Source organism: Coregonus lavaretus (assembly GCF_964263955.1).
Source record: "Coregonus lavaretus genome assembly, chromosome: 33".
NCBI lineage: Eukaryota > Metazoa > Chordata > Actinopteri > Salmoniformes > Salmonidae > Coregonus > Coregonus lavaretus.
This window is the reverse complement of record NC_140020.1, coordinates 25,981,293-26,001,981: the sequence shown is the minus strand read 5'-3', so window position 1 is coordinate 26,001,981 and position 20,689 is coordinate 25,981,293. Positions and strand designations below refer to the sequence as shown.

Sequence of the window (20,689 nt, the reverse complement as noted above, 5' to 3'; positions counted from 1 at the left end):
CGACCTCAACCCAATTGAGCTGGTTTGGGATGAGTCGGACGGCAGAGTGAAGGAAAAGCAGCCAACAAGTGCTCAGCATGTGTGAACTCCTTCAAGACTGTTGGAAAAGCATTCCAGGTGAAGCTGGTTGAGAGAATGCCAAGAGTGGGCAAAGCAGTCATCAAGGCAAAGGGTGGCTATTTGAAGAATCTCAAATATATTTTGATTTGTTTAACACTTATTTGGTTACTACATGATTCCATACGTGTCATTTCATAATTTTGATGTCTTCACTATTATTCTACAATGTAGAAAATAGTAAAAATTAAGAAAAACCCTTGAATGAGTAGGTGCTCTAAAACTTTTCACCGGTAGTGTACATGTTGGTCTCTGCAGCAAATGAGACCAAATGTTCTTCTCTAAAGATATAAAAAACACTTGTGTGTGTGAAATGTGAACACATTTTATGACATACATTCTTACAAAAACTAGATACTTAATTCTGTAATTAACAACTGGAATATTATGAATATTGCATTAAAGTATTCTCCTTATGAACGAGAACATCAGGTGACATTGTAAAACTTGTTTTATTCTAGCAAAAATCCCTGAAGTGAGTACTACTACATTTTTATTACAGTATATTCTGATAAAGGCACTTTTAATACAAAATCCAGCACAAAACAAAACCTACCGCTGATGACAGGGTTGTGCGCAACTAACTATTTGTATAATGTATGATACCTTCCCACCCCTAGGAGGCTCACTACTTTGTGTCTTTGGCAGGCTGCTCACTAAGTTTCTCCTTGTGGTACTTCTGTCCAATCCCATAAGGCACGTGTGCCGCGATAGTACCCAGCTCCTTGGCCCCCTCGATGTGGAACATCTGGTCATCAAAGAAGATGTGGGGACGGATCTTCTGCAGGAGGGGCCCTTTAGGGGCCCCGGCTAGGAACAGGGCCTCGTCGATCTCCAGGCCCCAGCTCCTGAGGGTCTTGAGGACGCGGGCCCCTGAGCTGGCTGCGCTGCGGGATGTTACTAGGTAGGTACGAATGGGGCAGGTCATACGCTCGTTCTTGGCGTAGAACTTCCTCTGGAGCTTCCCCAGCGCCTCCAGGAAACACTTTAAGGGACCCTGAGTGAATGAGACATAGGGTTAGCATAGTATTATTACATTTTTTATTAAAGCAAATACATCAATGGGTTCCACTTTATTTGGATAGTCCCCTATTATAGATGGTCTTTAAATGCTCAAACTATCAACAGCCACGGATGATATGCAACAACTTGTTAAGGTCTAGGATTAGGGTAAGTGGGTGTGTTAGTTAAAAAGTTTGTTGATAGTAAGTTGAACATCTATAACCCTCTATAGGGAGACTCCAAATAAAGTATTACACAAAGAAAGAACATTTGGAATCATGTCAAAAGCTAACATAAAATAGGAGGCATATACTCTCATGAACACCTGTGCAAGAGGTTTGTTCTCAAACTCCTTCTCATGCTCAAAGAACGTGTCCAGGCCGTGTTGTTTCACGATGATCTCCGACTCATCAGAGAAGAGGACAGCATCCCCGTCAAAGGCAACTTTCAGCTGTGTGTCGGAAAGCTTGTTCTCCACATCTCCAGATGCAAACATGGTCGCTGCTGCAATGCCTATTTATAAAGACATTATAAAAAAGGGGCTTATACATGCTCATAAGTCTTAAAAATGCATTACAACGGTATCATATATGTAGGCTATATCATACCTATAAAAAGTGTTACCACAATGTACATCTACAGTTTTTTACTCTGTTACCAATTTAGCATCCATGCTAACCTAAACCAGTTTAATCCCTAGAGGACAAAGGAAAGCAGCATTTTCAACTACCCTCCTCAATGGCCTCCATGACTTTCTCTCCATCCTTGGAGAGGTACAGGTTGGTCAGATAGGCCTTCAGATAGCCAATGGGGCTTTGCCCTCCCGTCATACAGAACCTCTCAATGGTTAAATCTGTCAGGTAGAGTGAAAAACAAAAACGTATCAGAACCCCATACAAATGTGATGGTATCATCAGGCTGGTAGCCAAAGATTGCCACTAACATCCATGCAAAACATGCATACAACCACTAAAAACATATTTGGTCAAAAATACCCATCATTCAATGAAATGCAGCTCACAATAAGCGCGTCTTATAACCATAGAAATATAATTACTCCAATTACTGGTCATTGTATTTCTCTGCTTATAGCACTGTAGTAGGCATGGCTGAGCGTGTCGACCACGAACCGTAGTGGTTGATGCTGTTGATGAGGCGCACTCCGACCTGGGCGTGGTTATTAGTCATCAGGACGATGTCAAACAGCTCTTCGCTGTCGGGGTAGAGCTGCCTCAGCCGTGCGTTCACAGACATCAGAGCCTGCAGGGTGTGCACAAATGCACTGATAAATGCACAGGGGCGGACTGGGACAAGAATTCAGCCCTGGCATTATCCACATCGCTGCGTACACCACCATCCCTCCCACCATCATGATACCACCAACCATTGATGCACCCTTCACCCTGACCCTACACACAGGCAGTAGTGCTGACATAACATTGGCAGTAAAGTACAGCATTTCTCAACCATTTTCTGTACCAGTGATTGGCGAGACATGGTCCTCTTTTTTAACCAGCTCATGTTTAAAACAAATATGTAAAAACACCACTGGAGACAACTCACCACTATAACTGTGCCTCTTCTCTAACCATTTTGTTTGTCTCAGCATCTTCGCTGGTGTCACTCTGTGCTGCTTTTGTTCTGTTCTGTCTGCTTAAACATTCCACGTTATAAAAGCCAAGCTAGCAACTTAGCCTATATTGCTAATTAGTGCCCGTCATATATATGTTCTCCTGAATCAACACATACCTTCAAATGTTATTGGCCGCATAGACATTTTGCAGATGTTATCGTGTGTGTAGCGAAATGATGTTTCTAGCGCCAACAGTGCAGTAGTGATATTAATAATAGCGAACAATACAAAAAAAACACACAAATCCCCTAAATAAAAATAAAGGAATTTAATATAGAGTTATTAGATAGACGGAATATACATATAAAGAAAACGTCCTCTCACTGTCAACTGCGTTTATTTTCAGCAAACTTAGCATGTGTAAATATTTGCATGAACATAACAAGAGTCAACAACTGAGACAAACTGAACAAGTTCCACAGACATGTGACTAGCAGATATGGAATGTGTCCCTGAAAAAAAGGGGGGTCAAAATCAAAAGTAACAGTCAGTATCTGGTGTGGCCACCAGCTGCATTAAGTACTGCGGTGCATCTCCTCCTCATGGACTGCACCAGATTTGCCAGTTCTTGCTGTGAGATGTTACCCCACTCTTCCACAAGGCACTTGCAAGTTCCCGGACATTTCTGAGGGGGGATGGCCCTAGCCCTCACCCTCCGATTGATAGATTAATTATTAATGACTAATTATTACACCCTGAAACTGTGTATAATGTGTTAGAAATGTGTGAGTGTAGGACCAGTAAAGGCTATGGCATTGAGCCACTATTTAGCAATGTGAGTAAGAGTTAGGCCAGACAACAAAGACAACTGAGAAACTAAGATAAAGAGGCCTCCCAATTTAGGGAGGGGAGAAACTGTTATGAAAACATGGTGCAGAATATTGTGAGAACGGCAATAACTGAGTAAAGCAGGGAGTAGGATATGTGTGTGTGTGTGTGTGTGTGTGTGTGTATGCATGTGTGTATGCATGTGTGTGTGTGTGTGAACTGAAGGTCAGTAGAGCAGTTTTAGAGTGGAAAACTACAGCCCGCCTACAGAGGGAAGGGATTTCTTTTTGTATGAGTATAAAAGATGGACTCTGAAATTGTGATTGCAGAATTCTCAATGAATAAATATCTCTGACAATGCAGACCGGGACTCTGGCCGTTACTTAAATCCCAAAAGACTTACAACCTTTTGGGAGACGCACAGAGACACTAAAATAGTTTGTTAAATAATTCACATAACACCGATCCAACAGGTCCCAGACGTGCCCAATGGGATTGAGATCTGGGCTCTTCGCTGGCAATGGAAGAACACTGACATTCCTGTCTTGCAGGAAATCACGCACAGAACGAGCAGTATGGCTGGTGGCATTGTCATGCTGGAGGGTCATGTCAGGATGAGCCTGCAGAAAGGGTACCAAATGAGGGAGGAGGATGTCTTCCCTGTAACGCACAGCGTTGAGATTGCCTGCAATGACAACAAGCTCAGTCCGATGATGCTGTGACACACCGCCCCAGACCATGACGGACCCTCCACCTCCAAATTGATCCCGCTCCAGAGTACAGGCCTCGGTGTAACGCTCATTTCTTCGACGATAAACGCGAATCCGACCATCACCCCTGGTGAGACAAAACCGCGACTCGTCAGTGAAGAACTTTTAAAGTTTCTTCAAGTGCAGTTGCAAAAACCATCAAGTGCTATGATGCAACTGGCTCTCATGAGGACTGCCACAGGAATGGAAGACCCAGAGTTACCTCTGCTGGAGAGGATAAGTTCATTAGAGTTGCCAGCCTCAGAAATTGCAGCCCAAATAAATGCTTCACAGAGTTCAAGTAACAGACACATCAACATCAACTGTTCAGAGGAGACTGTGTGAATCAGGCCTTCATGGCCCATCTGGTTTGGGCTTAGTGGGACTATCATTTGTTTTTCAACAGGACAATGACCCAACACACCTCCAGGCTGTGTAAGGGATATTTTTACCAAGAAGGAGAGTGATGAGTGCTGCATCAGATTACCTGGCCTCCACAAACCCCCGACCTCAACCCAATTGAGCTGGTTTGGGATGAGTCGGACGGCAGAGTGAAGGAAAAGCAGCCAACAAGTGCTCAGCATGTGTGAACTCCTTCAAGACTGTTGGAAAAGCATTCCAGGTGAAGCTAGTTGAGAGAATGCCAAGAGTGGGCAAAGCAGTCATCAAGGCAAAGGGTGGCTATTTGAAGAATCTCAAATATATTTTGATTTGTTTAACACTTATTTGGTTACTACATGATTCCATACGTGTCATTTCATAATTTTGATGTCTTCACTATTATTCTACAATGTAGAAAATAGTAAAAATTAAGAAAAACCCTTGAATGAGTAGGTGCTCTAAAACTTTTCACCGGTAGTGTACATGTTGGTCTCTGCAGCAAATGAGACCAAATGTTCTTCTCTAAAGATATAAAAAACACTTGTGTGTGTGAAATGTGAACACATTTTATGACATACATTCTTACAAAAACTAGATACTTAATTCTGTAATTAACAACTGGAATATTATGAATATTGCATTAAAGTATTCTCCTTATGAACGAGAACATCAGGTGACATTGTAAAACTTGTTTTATTCTAGCAAAAATCCCTGAAGTGAGTACTACTACATTTTTATTACAGTATATTCTGATAAAGGCACTTTTAATACAAAATCCAGCACAAAACAAAACCTACCGCTGATGACAGGGTTGTGCGCAACTAACTATTTGCATAATGTATGATACCTTCCCACCCCTAGGAGGCTCACTACTTTGTGTCTTTGGCAGGCTGCTCACTAAGTTTCTCCTTGTGGTACTTCTGTCCAATCCCATAAGGCACGTGTGCCGCGATAGTACCCAGCTCCTTGGCCCCCTCGATGTGGAACATCTGGTCATCAAAGAAGATGTGGGGACGGATCTTCTGCAGGAGGGGCCCTTTAGGGGCCCCGGCTAGGAACAGGGCCTCGTCGATCTCCAGGCCCCAGCTCCTGAGGGTCTTGAGGACGCGGGCCCCTGAGCTGGCTGCGCTGCGGGATGTTACTAGGTAGGTACGAATGGGGCAGGTCATACGCTCGTTCTTGGCGTAGAACTTCCTCTGGAGCTTACCAAGCGCCTCCAGGAAACACTTTAAGGGACCCTGAGTGAATGAGACATAGGGTTAGCATAGTATTATTACATTTTTTATTAAAGCAAATACATCAATGGGTTCCACTTTATTTGGATAGTCCCCTATTATAGATGGTCTTTAAATGCTCAAACTATCAACAGCCACGGATGATATGCAACAACTTGTTAAGGTCTAGGATTAGGGTAAGTGGGTGTGTTAGTTAAAAAGTTTGTTGATAGTAAGTTGAACATCTATAACCCTCTATAGGGAGACTCCAAATAAAGTATTACCCAAAGAAAGAACATTTGGAATCATGTCAAAAGCTAACATAAAATAGGAGGCATATACTCTCATGAACACCTGTGCAAGAGGTTTGTTCTCAAACTCCTTCTCATGCTCAAAGAACGTGTCCAGGCCGTGTTGTTTCACGATGATCTCCGACTCATCAGAGAAGAGGACAGCATCCCCGTCAAAGGCAACTTTCAGCTGTGTGTCGGAAAGCTTGTTCTCCACATCTCCAGATGCAAACATGGTCGCTGCTGCAATGCCTATTTATAAAGACATTATAAAAAAGGGGCTTATACATGCTCATAAGTCTTAAAAATGCATTACAACGGTATCATATATGTAGGCTATATCATACCTATAAAAAGTGTTACCACAATGTACATCTACAGTTTTTTACTCTGTTACCAATTTAGCATCCATGCTAACCTAAACCAGTTTAATCCCTAGAGGACAAAGGAAAGCAGCATTTTCAACTACCCTCCTCAATGGCCTCCATGACTTTCTCTCCATCCTTGGAGAGGTACAGGTTGGTCAGATAGGCCTTCAGATAGCCAATGGGGCTTTGCCCTCCCGTCATACAGAACCTCTCAATGGTTAAATCTGTCAGGTAGAGTGAAAAACAAAAACGTATCAGAACCCCATACAAATGTGATGGTATCATCAGGCTGGTAGCCAAAGATTGCCACTAACATCCATGCAAAACATGCATACAACCACTAAAAACATATTTGGTCAAAATTACCCATCATTCAATGAAATGCAGCTCACAATAAGCGCGTCTTATAACCATAGAAATATAATTACCGGTACTCCAATTACTGGTCATTGTATTTCTCTGCTTATAGCACTGTAGTAGGCATGGCTGAGCGTGTCGACCACGAACCGTAGTGGTTGATGCTGTTGATGAGGCGCACTCCGACCTGGGCGTGGTTATTAGTCATCAGGACGATGTCAAACAGCTCTTCGCTGTCGGGGTAGAGGTGCCTCAGCCGTGCGTTCACAGACATCAGAGCCTGCAGGGTGTGCACAAATGCACTGATAAATGCACAGGGGCGGACTGGGACAAGAATTCAGCCCTGGCATTATCCACATCGCTGCGTACACCACCATCCCTCCCACCATCATGATACCACCAACCATTGATGCACCCTTCACCCTGACCCTACACACAGGCAGTAGTGCTGACATAACATTGGCAGTAAAGTACAGCATTTCTCAACCATTTTCTGTACCAGTGATTGGCGAGACATGGTCCTCTTTTTTTAACCAGCTCATGTTTAAAACAAATACGTAAAAACACCACTGGAGACAACTCACCACTATAACTGTGCCTCTTCTCTAACCATTTTGTTTGTCTCAGCATCTTCGCTGGTGTCACTCGGTGCTGCTTTTGTTCTGTTCTGTCTGCTTAAACATTCCACGTTATAAAAGCCAAGCTAGCAACTTAGCCTATATTGCTAATTAGTGCCCGTCATATATATGTTCTCCTGAATCAACACATACCTTCAAATGTTATTGGCCGCATAGACATTTTGCAGATGTTATCGTGGGTGTAGCGAAATGATGTTTCTAGCGCCAACAGTGCAGTAGTGATATTAATAATAGCAAACAATACAAAAAAAACACACAAATCCCCTAAATAAAAATAAAGGAATTTAATATAGAGTTATTAGATAGACGGAATATACATATAAAGAAAACGTCCTCTCACTGTCAACTGCGTTTATTTTCAGCAAACTTAACATGTGTAAATATTTGCATGAACATAACAAGAGTCAACAACTGAGACATAAACTGAACAAGTTCCACAGACATGTGACTAGCAGAAATGGAATGTGTCCCTGAAAAAAAGGGGGGTCAAAATCAAAAGTAACAGTCAGTATCTGGTGTGGCCACCAGCTACATTAAGTACTGCGGTGCATCTCCTCCTCATGGACTGCACCAGATTTGCCAGTTCTTGCTGTGAGATGTTACCCCACTCTTCCACAAGGCACTTGCAAGTTCCCAGATATTTCTGAGGGGGGATGGCCCTAGCCCTCACCCTCCGATTGATAGATTAATTATTAATGACTAATTATTACACCCTGAAACTGTGTATAATGTGTTAGAAATGTGTGAGTGTAGGACCAGTAAAGGCTATGGCATTGAGCCACTATTTAGCAATGTGAGTAAGAGTTAGGCCAGACAACAAAGACAACTGAGAAACTAAGATAAAGAGGCCTCCCAATTTAGGGAGGGGAGAAACTGTTATGAAAACATGGTGCAGAATATTGTGAGAACGGCAATAACTGAGTAAAGCAGGGAGTAGGATATGTGTGTGTGTGTGTGTGTGTGTATGCATGTGTGTATGCATGTGTGTGTGTGTGTGAACTGAAGGTCAGTAGAGCAGTTTTAGAGTGGAAAACTACAGCCCGCCTACAGAGGGAAGGGATTTCTTTTTGTATGAGTATAAAAGATGGACTCTGAAATTGTGATGGCAGAATTCTCAATGAATAAATATCTCTGACAATGCAGACCGGGACTCTGGCCGTTACTTAAATCCCAAAAGACTTACAACCTTTTGGGAGACGCACAGAGACACTAAAATAGTTTGTTAAATAATTCACATAACACCGATCCAACAGGTCCCAGACGTGCCCAATGGGATTGAGATCTGAGCTCTTCGCTAGCAATGGAAGAACACTGACATTCCTGTCTTGCAGGAAATCACGCACAGAACTAGCAGTATGGCTGGTGGCATTGTCATGCTGGAGGGTCATGTCAGGATGAGCCTGCAGAAAGGGTACCACATGAGGGAGGAGGATGTCTTCCCTGTAACGCACAGCGTTGAGATTGCCTGCAATGACAACAAGCTCAGTCCGATGATGCTGTGACACACCGCCCCAGACCATGACGGACCCTCCACCTCCAAATTGATCCCGCTCCAGAGTACAGGCCTCGGTGTAACGCTCATTTCTTAAACGATAAACGCGAATCCGACCATCACCCCTGGTGAGACAAAACCGCGACTCGTCAGTGAAGAGCACTTTTTGCCAGTCCCGACGTTGGGTTTGTGCCCATAGGCGACGTTGTTGCCGGTGATGTCTGGTGAGGACCTGCCTTACAACAGGCCTACAAGCCCTCAGTCCAGCCTCTCTCAGCCTATTGCGGAAAGTCTGAGCACTGATGGAGGGATTGTGCGTTCCTGGTGTAACTCGGGCAGTTGTTGTTGCCATCCTGTACCTGTCCCGCAGGTGTGATGTTCGGATGTACCAATCCTGTGCAGGTGTTGTTACATGTGTTCTGCCACTGCGAGGACGATCAGCTGTCTGTCCTGTCTCCCTGTAGCGCTGTCTTAGGCGTCTCACAGTACGGACATTGCAATTTATTGCCCTGGCCACATCTGCAGTCCTCATGCCTCCTTGCAGCATGCCTAAGGCACGTTCACGCAGATGAGCAGGTCAGTAGAAAGGCCTCTTTAGTGTCCTAAGTTTTCATAACTGTGACCTTAATTGCCTACCGTCTGTAAGCTGTTAGTGTCTTAACGACCGTTCCACAGGTGCATGTTCATTAATTGTTTATGGTTCATTGAACAAGCATGGGAAACAGTGTTTAAACCCTTTACAATTGAGATCTGTGAAGTTATTTGGATTTTTACAAATTATCTTTGAAAGACAGGGTCCTGAAAAAGGGACATTTCTTTTTTTGCTGAGTTTATATGATGGTGTGTATAGACATAATGGAAAATGTATGAATAGAAAAGGTGTGTACAGCAGTAGTTATATAGGATGAGCCTTGACTAGAATACAGTATACACACAAAGTAGTTAAAACAGTATGTAAATATTATTAAAGTGACCAGTGTTCAATGACTATGTACATAGGGCAGCAGTCTCTAGGTCAGTTACTATTACAGGGCTCCAGGCTAACATTTTCCCCTGGTGTCACTGGTGCTACTAACTTTTACAGTTGTTGGCACCAGCCCCCCAAATTACGAATAATCATTTTATGAAGTCATTCATAGTGCTTTATTAAGAAGTGTAATAAATAGATAGACTAAGTTGTTTCATCTAACACGTACAAGCAGGAATGCATGACTCAATACATTTTGTGCAACCTAACCCAGTGATTGTCATGAATTATGGGATGACAATTAAGACTATAGTTGCTATATTTTACTGTCAAAATAGGACTCCAGAATGTCCAGAATTTTTTTGTTCAATAGAGATAAATCTTTATGTGCACCTCGAATATCATTAGGCTAATTAATTTGGGGTACAACACGAGGAAGTGGAAACTCAAAACACATTAACTAGATCGATAACTCTAAATATAATACCCACTGCTAGTAGCCATGTATTCAACCAACAGTACATTTTATGTCCTAAAAACATGTTGCAGTTGTAGGCTACTACCCATGAGACCTATCGGCCTATACCCTCGCAATGGCCGGTGTGCATTTCGCCGCGCGCCGCTCCATATCTCAAAGGAATATCAAATATCTTGGTTGTAAAACTATTGAGCTGACTATTGAGAAAGCTGAGGCCCTCCACTCTTCAAACGGGACAAAGAGACTAAACTTCCAAAGCGGTGATTTCCCGCAATTGCATTTTGAAATGTTAAACGATTAGACCACATTTCTCACTCAAGCGCATGGGGGAAGAGGAGAGTGGCTTGCTCATTACAGCAGCAGGTCCCTGTGAAACAGGCACAGGGTCAGGGTGCTCAGTTTCATTACAGGAATCGTGAGGCTAATGCACTTTACTGTTTGTCCAAATCATGGTTTTAGCTGCCCAAAAAAATATGACAATGTGGAATGTGCTCCAAGTTTATAAGTAGTGACACCCATCCTTTCAGTTTTTTACAATCCATGATGTTGTCTAACTGATGACAGTGTCAGAACAAGTATCTTTGCTGAAGCCCTGTTTCACTTTGAATATGAGTTTGCGTGACCTCAGCCTACCAGAAAAACAGGCTGGCCCATCTTGGCAGGGGGGCTGGCCTTGCCCACTGATTAGCTAAAAGGCTCATTATAGATTAGTATAACAGCAATTGTGCAACAATCCACCCAACAGAAATCCACCCAACTATAAATGTTATTACAAGAGGTCTTCCCTCGAGTTAAACATTTGTCATTCAGCTATTGATTCAAACATGGTCTAATGGTCATATAATTTTGACTCCTGTGGCTGCATACCATTATAGTAGAAGAACCAGATTAACCTGCCACAATGGCATCCATGCGTAGATGGTAACAGTGGTAAACAACATTGGCTATTGTAATTCTGAGCAAAAACCTATTCTGGATGCATTACACACATTTCAGCTAGGCCTAAAGACAATGGCAATATTGAGTGAGGTTTCTCCTTCACCTACAATAAGGAATGTATATATAGTTGTAAGGCAATCCCAGCCCATTCATAGACACTAATAACCTTTACTGCCTATTGACAAGAGTATCTTCTGGCTGTGGGAGTTGTTTACAGCCCTGATGCTAGCTCTAAACGTTAGCACGGATCGCTTGCGGTACGGCTTTGGAAACAAAGAACGTATATTTCATATCAGCAAGAATTATTATTATTATAAAAATGTTAAGGTTAAATTCCTAAAACACCTTTATAGGGTTAAGACTCCCCCACATGGACATATTTCCATTTTACAGAGCTTGTTTACAGACAACAGACGGAAGACAGAGTCGACTACCCGTGCTAATTAGCTATCTGCGTCTCCGAGGACGCCACAAACGTGTTGTCACTGAAAAATACTGTTGGCTGCAACTGTTTTAAAACATTGTACAGCAGAGGAGGACAGGAAATACCATCCTACTCAGTGAATTTCAGAAATGTTTCAATAGTGTGTTTTTTTTAAAGTTATCAATTTTAGATACAGTAAATATATTCACATCACCAAATAACTGATTAAAATACTGTTTTGCATTGAAGGACTTTTGTGGGCAGATCTGAAAAAGCCTGTGCGAGCAAGGATGCCTACAAACCTGACTCAGTTACACCAGTTCTGTCAGGAGGAATGGGCCAAAATTCACCCAATTTATTGTGGGAAGCTTGTGGAAGGCTACCCGAAACGTTTGACCCAAGTTAAACTATTTAAAGGCAATGCTACCAAATACTAATTGAGTGTATGTAAACTTCTCTACTATTATTCTGTCATTTCACATTTTTAAAATAAAGTGCTGATCCTAACTGACCTAAAACAGGGAATTTTTACTAGGATTAAATGTCAGGAATTGTGAAAAACTGAGTTTAAATATATTTGGCTAAGGTGTATGTAAAACTTCCGACTTCAACTGTACCTGTTGTGTTGATGTTTAGGATGAGGTGGGTGTAATTCTTTGTGTGCTCTAGGGCAACAGTGTCTAGATAGAATTTGTATTTGTTGTCTTGGCTACTGGACCTTTTTTGGAACACCATTATTTTTGTCTTACTGAGATTCACTGCTGCTTTAGGCCCTCTTTGGTTGGGGACAGAAGTACCAGATCATCTGCAAACAGTAGACATTTGATTTCTGAGTCCAGTTTGTCAATAATGGTGTATACGTGGTTTGTCGTACAGTATTTTGGTAAGAAGACAATTTTACATTTTCTCAGGACATTGATTCCACTGAGGAAATGTTAGAGTCTGCTGTTGATGATACTGCAGAGGATTCTTCAGAGATTGCTGCTAACGCATATTCTACAGAAATTATTGGGGTCACATTTTATGGGTTGGAGTGATCAAGCCTTGGTTCCAAATATTAGGGAAGATGCCAGAGCTGAGGGTAATATTGAAGAGTTTAAGAGTAGCCAACTTGAATTTGTGGTCCATATATTTTATCATTTTGTTTAGGACACCATCAACACCACAGCCCTTTTTGGGTTGGGGTGGGGGGGGTTGTATTTTGTCCTGTAGCTCATCCAATGTAATTGGAGAATCCAGTGGGTTCTGGTAGTCTTTAATAACTTATTCTAAGTTTAGTAAATGATCATGTATATGTTTTTGCACTTGGTTCTTTGTTATATGGCCAAAAAGGTTGGAGAAGTGGTTTATCAATACATCTTCATATTGGATAGATAGCTCTTCATGTTGTTGTTTGTTTAGTGTGTTCCAATTTTCCCAGAAGTGATTTGATTCTATGGATTCTTCAATCACAATGAGCTGTTTTCTGTCATGCTGGTCCTTCTTTTTTCTTAGTGTATTTCTGTATTGTTTTAGTGTTTCACCATAGTGAAGGCGTAAGCTAAAGTTTTCTGGTTCTCTGTGTTTTTGGTTGGATAGGTTTCTCAATTTCTTTATTAGGTTTTTACATTCTTCATCAAACCATTTCTCATTGTTGTTAGTTGTCTTAGGTTTTCTGCCGGAATTTTAATTTAATATGTCAGCTGATAGGTCAAATATATTGTTCAGGCTTCCTACTGTTCCTAAGTTTACACCTTCACTATTGAAGGAAAACATTTTGTCTAGGAGTGATTGGATGTGTTGTTGGCCAATAGTTTTTTGGTAGGTTTCTACACTACCCTCCTTCCATCTATAGCATTTCTTAATAGTATGCAGTTCGTTCAGCTTCGATGCCTCATGGTTGATTATTGCTCCGTTCAAGTAGATTATGATTTTGCTGTGATCTGATAGGGGTGTCGGTGGGCTGACTGTGAATGCTCCGAGAGACTCTGGGTTGAGGTTGGTGATAAAGTAGTCTACAGTACTACTGCCAAGAGATGGGTTATAGGTATACCTACCGTAGGAGTCCCCTCGAAGCCTACCATTGACTATGTACATACCCAGTGTGAGACAGAGCTGCAGGAGTTGTGACCCGTTTTTGTTGGTTATGTTGACGTAGTTGTGTCTAGGGGGACATATGGGGAGGGGTGCTGTCACCTCCAGGTAGGTCTTTGTCCCCCTGTGTGCTGAGGGTGTCAGGTTCTTGTCCAGTTCTAGCATTTAGGTCACCACAGACTAGAACAGTGGCTTGCGAAAGTATTCACCCCCCTTGGCATTTTTCCTATTTTGTTGCCTTACAACCTGGAATTAAAATGGATTTTTGGGGGGTTTGTATAATTTGATTTACATAATATGTCTACCACTTTGAAGATGCAAAATATTTTTTTGGGGTGAAACAAACAAGAAATAAGACAAAAAAACACAAAACTTGAGTGTGCATAACTATTCACCCCCCCCCCCCCCCCCCAAAGTCAATACTTTGTAGAGCCACCTTTTGCAGCAATTACAGCTGCAAGTCTCTTGGGGTATGTCTCTATAAGCTTGGCACATCTAGCCACTGGGATTTTTGCCCATTCTTCTAGGCAAAACTGCTCCAGCTCCTTCAAGTTGGATATGTTCCGCTGGTGTACAGCAATCTTTATACCACAGATTCTCAATTGGATTGAGGTCTGGGCTTTGACTAGGCCATTCTAAGACATTTAAATGTTTCCCCCTTAAACCACTCAAGTGTTGCTTTAGCAGTATGCTTAGGGTCATTGTCCTGCTGGAAGGTGAACCTCCGTCCCAGTCTCAAATCTCTGGAAGACTGAAACAGGTTTCCCTCAAGAATTTCCCTGTATTTAGCGCCATCCATCATTCCTTCAATTCTGACGAGTTTCCCAGTCCCTGCCGATGAAAAATATCCCCACAGCATGATGCTGCCACCACCATGCTTCACTGTGGGGATGGTGTTCTCGGGGTGATGAGAGGTGTTGGGTTTGCACCATACATAGCGTTTTCCTTGATGGCCAAAAAGCTCAATTTTAGTCTCATCTGACCAGAGTACCTTCTTCCATATGTTTGGGGAGTCTCCCACATGCCTTTTGGCGAACACCAAACGTGTTTGCTTATTTTTTTCTTTAAGCAATGGCTTTTTTCTGGCCACTCTTCCATAAAGCCCAGCTCTGTGGAGTGTACGGCTTAAAGTGGTCCTATGGACAGATACCCCAATCTCCACTGTGGAGCTTTGCAGCTCCTCCAGGGTTATCTTTGGTCTCTTTGTTGCCTCTCTGATTAATGCCCTCCTTGCCTGGTCCATGAGTTTTGGTGGGCGGCCCTCTCTTGGCAGGTTTGTTGTGGTGCCATATCCTTTCCATTTTTTAATAATGGATTTAATGGTGCTCCGTGGGATGTTCAAAGTTTCTGATATTTTTTTATAACCCAACCCTGATCTGTACTTCTCCACAACTTTGTCCCTGACCTGTTTGGAGAGCTCCTTGGTCTTCATGGTGCCGCTTGCTTGGTGGTGCCCCTTGCTTAGTGGTTTTGCAGACTCTGGGGCCTTTCAGAACAGGTGTATATATACACTGAAATCATGTGACAGATCATATGACACTTAGATTGCACACAGGTGGACTTTATTTAACTAATTATGTGACTTCTGAAGGTAATTGGTTGCACCAGATCTTATTTAGGGGCTTCATAGCAAAGTTATTTTATTCATTTCACTTCACCAATTTGGACTATTTTGTGTATGTCCATTACATGAAATCCAAATAAAATCCATTTAAATTACAGGCTGTAATTCAACAAAATAGGAAAAACGCCAAGGGGGATAAATACTTTTGCAAGGCACTGTACATGTCCCTGGGCCTGGAAATGATTGATCTCCCCCTCTAGGATGGAGAAGCTGTCTTCATTAAAGTATGGGGATTCTAGTGGGGGGATATAGGTACCACACAGGAGGACATTTATCTCTGTTGAGATAATTTCCTTTTGAATTTCTAGCCAAATGTAAAATGTTCCTGTTTTTATTTATTTTTATAGAGTGAGTTATACCAAATTAGCATACCCCCTGAGTCCCTTCCCTGTTTTACTCCTGGTAGTTTGGTGGATGGGACTACCAGCTCTCTGTAACCTAGAGGGCAACCAGTGGGTCCATCACCTCTATACCATGTTTCTTGTAGGATGACAATGTCTGTATTTCTGATTTATTTGGTAAAGTCCAGGTTCCTGATCTTTAGGCCAAAGGCAGATGACCTCAGGCCTTGGATACTCCAGGACGAGATAGTGAAGGATTTGTGTTCCATAAAGTGTCCAATGTTGTTAGTCGTGTGTTTTGGCCTCAGACCAGTAAGTGTGAGCAGAGCCTGCTGAGCATCTGATACATTCCATTATCTTGGGCTAGTGTAAGCGTGGGGGTTGGGCCTGTTTGCCTGCTCACGGCCTGGGCGTATGTGTGACTTTTATGTTGAGGCCCTCTTTGCGGGAGTGGGGGGCGTGGGGTGGGCAGGAGGGGCATAGGTCTGATCTGAGGGGGCATATATGGGATTTGGGCATGGTTGGTTTGGGGGGGTATTGATTGGTTGGGGTGGGGGTGTGGATGTGGGGGGGGGGGGGGGGGTCCCGCAGGTCTGTGGCTGGGTGACCCTAGTTGGTCCTCAGACAGAAGGTCTAAGGTCTCTCTCTCTCTCTGTCTGTCCTAATGACCACTCCACCACAGGCTGGTGTTATTTGGGAGCCAAACATTCTGAGCAACAAATATTGTGTGATAGATAAGATAAATCTCCAACCCTGAGACACAAAAGCAATCATCCTCACCACTGTATCCTCACACTCAAGAGCAGTTAATGATAATATTTTGTCAGCGAATTAATAGGAGATATGGGAACACTACTAGGACACTTTCCCTCTCATCTCTAGGGCTAAGTCATTCTTTTTTTCAGGTATGTGCCAAGTGCCAACCGCTTACTTTATTGAGATGTAAAACTGGGTAGGCTTATGCACAACATGCATAAGCCTACCCATGTCCACGTTCCACCTGTTGACGTGGCTTGCTGCCTACTGGCTTCGGCATTACCGGTACATTGATCTCTAACTTCAGCACCATGGACAGCTCCGTATATTTGTATTATGCATGGCCTACTACCTACATGACATAGGAAATACACTGAAATGTAAATTAAATTAGAATGCTTTTACTAACACTCACCACAGCTGCTTAAATCGCCTTTATAATAGGCTAATGCAACTCTTTGATCGCATTTGCAGACCAAGGCAAGATGAATTCATGACAGTAATTAAGTAGATTGGGAAGCATTCAAAACAGAATTGCCTCTATATAACAATAATCACTCTGATTTTTCTGTAAAATTGGCCTACTGTAGCGTACCTTTTTAACCAACTTGTGCGCTCATGGCCATTCGTGAAATAGTCACATTATGGTCATTTTGAACAGATCACCACCACTTGTGTCAAATAATAGTTTTACAAATTCTTCTCAAATTAGCCTATATGATGAAATTCATTGCTTCCATACTACAATAAAAATAACATAAAAAGCTACTGCTTTAAATACAAAGATCAGCTTATTTCAACATATACAAAGGAATCCGTTGACAATGTCTATGTCATATCAATACAATAAAGAGTAAATTATTCCATATCATTGCTGTGTTGTGGCCGGCTGTTTTAAGACTACTTGTTGCAGCAGATGAGGCATTCTTTTTAGCAAACCAATTTCTAATATCCATTTTGACCACGATGAACAAACAAGTTAAGGTAGCCTACTCTTGAACATGACATTCCGAACGATCACGAGGCTGTCTACATAACGCTCCACCCACTATTCATTTGAATCAGCAAAAAGAGACACACGCTTCATGATGCATTTATGATAGGTCTAAAACCCTGTCAGTCTTAATTACTTGAGCCATATTTAATTTAACAATAAAAAATAGAGGTAATTGAAACTTTAAATGGGCCAAATATCATATCATATCATAGCATGTTATAGCAACAACAACAAAAACATTAGTCATGCAAAATTTCATTCAACCATGTATTTTATTTACACAGGCAAGGAGGTGGAGCCGGCAGGGGATGTAGCTCAGTTGGTAGAGCATGGCGTTTGCAACGCCAGGGTTGTGTGTTCGATAAAATAATGTATGTGCTAACTGTAAGTCGCTCTGGATAAGAGCGTCTGCTAAATGACTAAAATGTAAATGTAAATGTATGGTAGGGCGAGCATGGCTCCCTAAGGCCCGCCCACAACGCCAGGCCTGCAGTAAAGTAATATATTTAAATATATGCACTATAATTGCATTTGATATTATGTTTATGAAATAGATAAATGAAATATCTTTTTTTATATATTTGGGAAATATATGTATAAATAATACAGCCACCTGTATAGTATGTAACATAGAGAAATGCACAAGCGATGGACTTGTAAAGGATGCCAGAAAACATATCAAAGCTATGTGAACATACAGAGTCTTTTAATAACTTTTTTATGCTTTTTTTTGTCTTTTAAAAATGCTGAAATATCAAATGATCCCTCCTGGAAAATGACCTGTGAGACAAAAATAAATAGCTTAAACATCACTGCTACTTCAGCCAGGTGTTGCTGTAAAGTAAAGCTAACTCAATTAATACATTGCGGAAGGATTGTTCAGTGTCAAACCTCAATAGGATAGAGTGCCTTGGGCAAGTTTCTGCCTTTAAACATCGAATGGCACAGCCATTGGTGCCATGAGTGTTGTGTGCTGGGCAGGGAGCGATCCAGGTCCCTGGTATGGAGGCGTTGTGGTGATCCCACCAGGGTTCAATAGCTTGGGATACCTGCCCCCTAGACCTGCTGTTAGAAGGAAAGGTGTTAGCAGGAGATCATCAGAGAGGGCTATCATTGGCTGGTATAGTCTTGGAGTTAAACCTCATGTAGTCTAAAGCACTATTCACCTGCTTTCATGGAGTAAGGATTCACTCCTTTGGGGAGACTAGAGTTCCCTAGATACATCCCCATCGGGGGAGGAGGTAGAACAGGCTTATTCTGGAAAACATATCAACAAATTTGCAAATGTATTAGTAACATTCTTACAGTTGAAATACAATGGTCATCCACTGCTTTACTGACGTGAATTAAAGTGAATACCTCAGCCTTGGGCATGGGACTTGTGTCAACCCATCAATGTGAATCAAGCCACTGAGAAATAGATGAATCCACTAGAGTGTCTCTATATAGAATATACATAACAGGTTACTTACAGAACTAGGCTTGTCATCTGGTATCCTTGTCATCTGAGGAACATCTTTCTTTTCACTGAAGAACCAGCTGAGCCAGCCTCCACTGTTTGGTGTTTTCTGTACTGGGGGTGCTGGGGGCTGAGGTTCAGCCGCCAGCCAGCTGCCAGTCTGGCTCTGAGGGTTGGCCTCGGAGTGTTCCGGCTTGGTGATGGTCATTAAAGCAGGATCCGCCACATATCTACTCCGGATATCTGTGACAAGTGGGAGAAGTCAAGCCACTCTGCTCATCACAGTACAGAACAATCACTAGCTGACAGTGTGTCTTGAAATGATACTTTGTTACAACCCAAACACAACCAGACTACAGGCACATGGATTCCTAGAGTTAAATCTGTTTCACGTAGACATTTAGACAACACACTCATAAGATAAGGCTTTTCTTATTACCTTTTCTCCTGGCATAGAAATGTCCACAACGTGGAGCATTCACTCCAGCATCCCAGGATCCCACTATGGGGATGATGGGAGGTGAAGGTGGTCCATGCCATTCCATCTGTTCCATTCCATTGGTTTGTGTTGGGATGATGCCTTGTTGGAATGATTGGTTCTTGTTGGGATCCTCCCTCTGGATGATGCCTGTCGGGAGGATCCCCTCCCTCTGCACAGGGATGATGTTTGTCGGTTGGATCCCCTCCCTTTCAGGTACCACAGGCATGTCATCAAGGAGCTATCCAGTGCAGGTGGAGTATAGGAGTTACAAAGACATTAGAATTACCGTTATCATTCCAGCCATCATCATTAATCATCATGATTACACATGACTCATCCTACTCTTGCTGAGACTAATCTACTACCTGAGAGAGGGCACTCTGCAACTCAATAAACTTCCCCTGCATGGAATTCAGCTGCCCCTGCATGTGGTCCATTGACTGCTGCAAGTTGTTCACCTGGTTCTGGGCCCACTGCATCTCATCCTTAGCAGTCATCAGGACGTTTATCAGACTGAGATAAAGAGATTTCACACCATGCCCATTGGACCATCTTTAGGATTCTTTGTCCCCCAATTCCCATTTCTTTAAGAATGCACCTCTGTGCAGATGTTACATTGTGTTACATAGAAAACCCTTACCCTGACATGGGCTCATGGACCAATGGGATCATTGGTATGTCTCCCTGCTCCTGGTTCACTAAAGAAAGAATGCAAGGAAGATTAGAGGACAAAGCCTTGGTTCAGCAATGACAAATTCTGCACACCATGACTATTGGACTGTACAAATGAAGTCAATCCTTGCTCCATTGGTAGTCGTTCATAGGGGACTTTTGGGAAAGTTACCAGAATTATGCAACCTTACATCAGCCCAATCAGTGCTTACCTCCAGGAGAGTTATCCATGGTTAGCTTTCTCAGATAAAGACAATCCTTGTGAAGTGCACTCCGTCTGGGTCAACAATACAATGATACACAGCCTTCAGGCAACTTTTTGTCTTGTGCCTGAATGATGGATCCACAGAACTAGAATGAGATTCAATTTCTATGGATGGAAAAGCAGCGGTATTGCTCAGTGTTATGACATATTATTGAGTCATAATCATGACTACATAACTAATAGTTAATATAGGTTAACAACGTC

General features: G+C 42.4%; 2 protein-coding genes across 2 annotated transcripts; both read right to left on the bottom strand.

The window, feature by feature from the left end:
• Positions 1-745: 745 nt before the first annotated feature.
• Positions 746-2,616, bottom strand: LOC311108392 (cytosolic 5'-nucleotidase 1A-like; the record flags this gene model as incomplete). Its single annotated transcript, XM_084151025.1, has 5 exons — positions 746-1,114; positions 1,445-1,632; positions 1,850-1,972; positions 2,250-2,379; positions 2,599-2,616. 5 exons carry the CDS (start codon positions 2,614-2,616, stop codon positions 746-748), a joined length of 828 nt encoding a protein of 275 aa, XP_084007151.1.
• A 2,903-nt stretch (positions 2,617-5,519) lies between these two features.
• LOC311108391 (uncharacterized protein) lies at positions 5,520-20,451 on the bottom strand (the record flags this gene model as incomplete). The annotated part of the gene is made up of 9 exons (XM_084151024.1): positions 5,520-5,888; positions 6,219-6,406; positions 6,624-6,746; positions 7,030-7,159; positions 19,081-19,310; positions 19,507-19,786; positions 19,914-20,061; positions 20,189-20,246; positions 20,433-20,451. The coding sequence occupies 9 exons, from the start codon at positions 20,449-20,451 to the stop codon at positions 5,520-5,522; spliced, it is 1,545 nt and encodes a 514-aa protein (XP_084007150.1).
• Between the last annotated feature and the right edge of the window lie 238 nt (positions 20,452-20,689).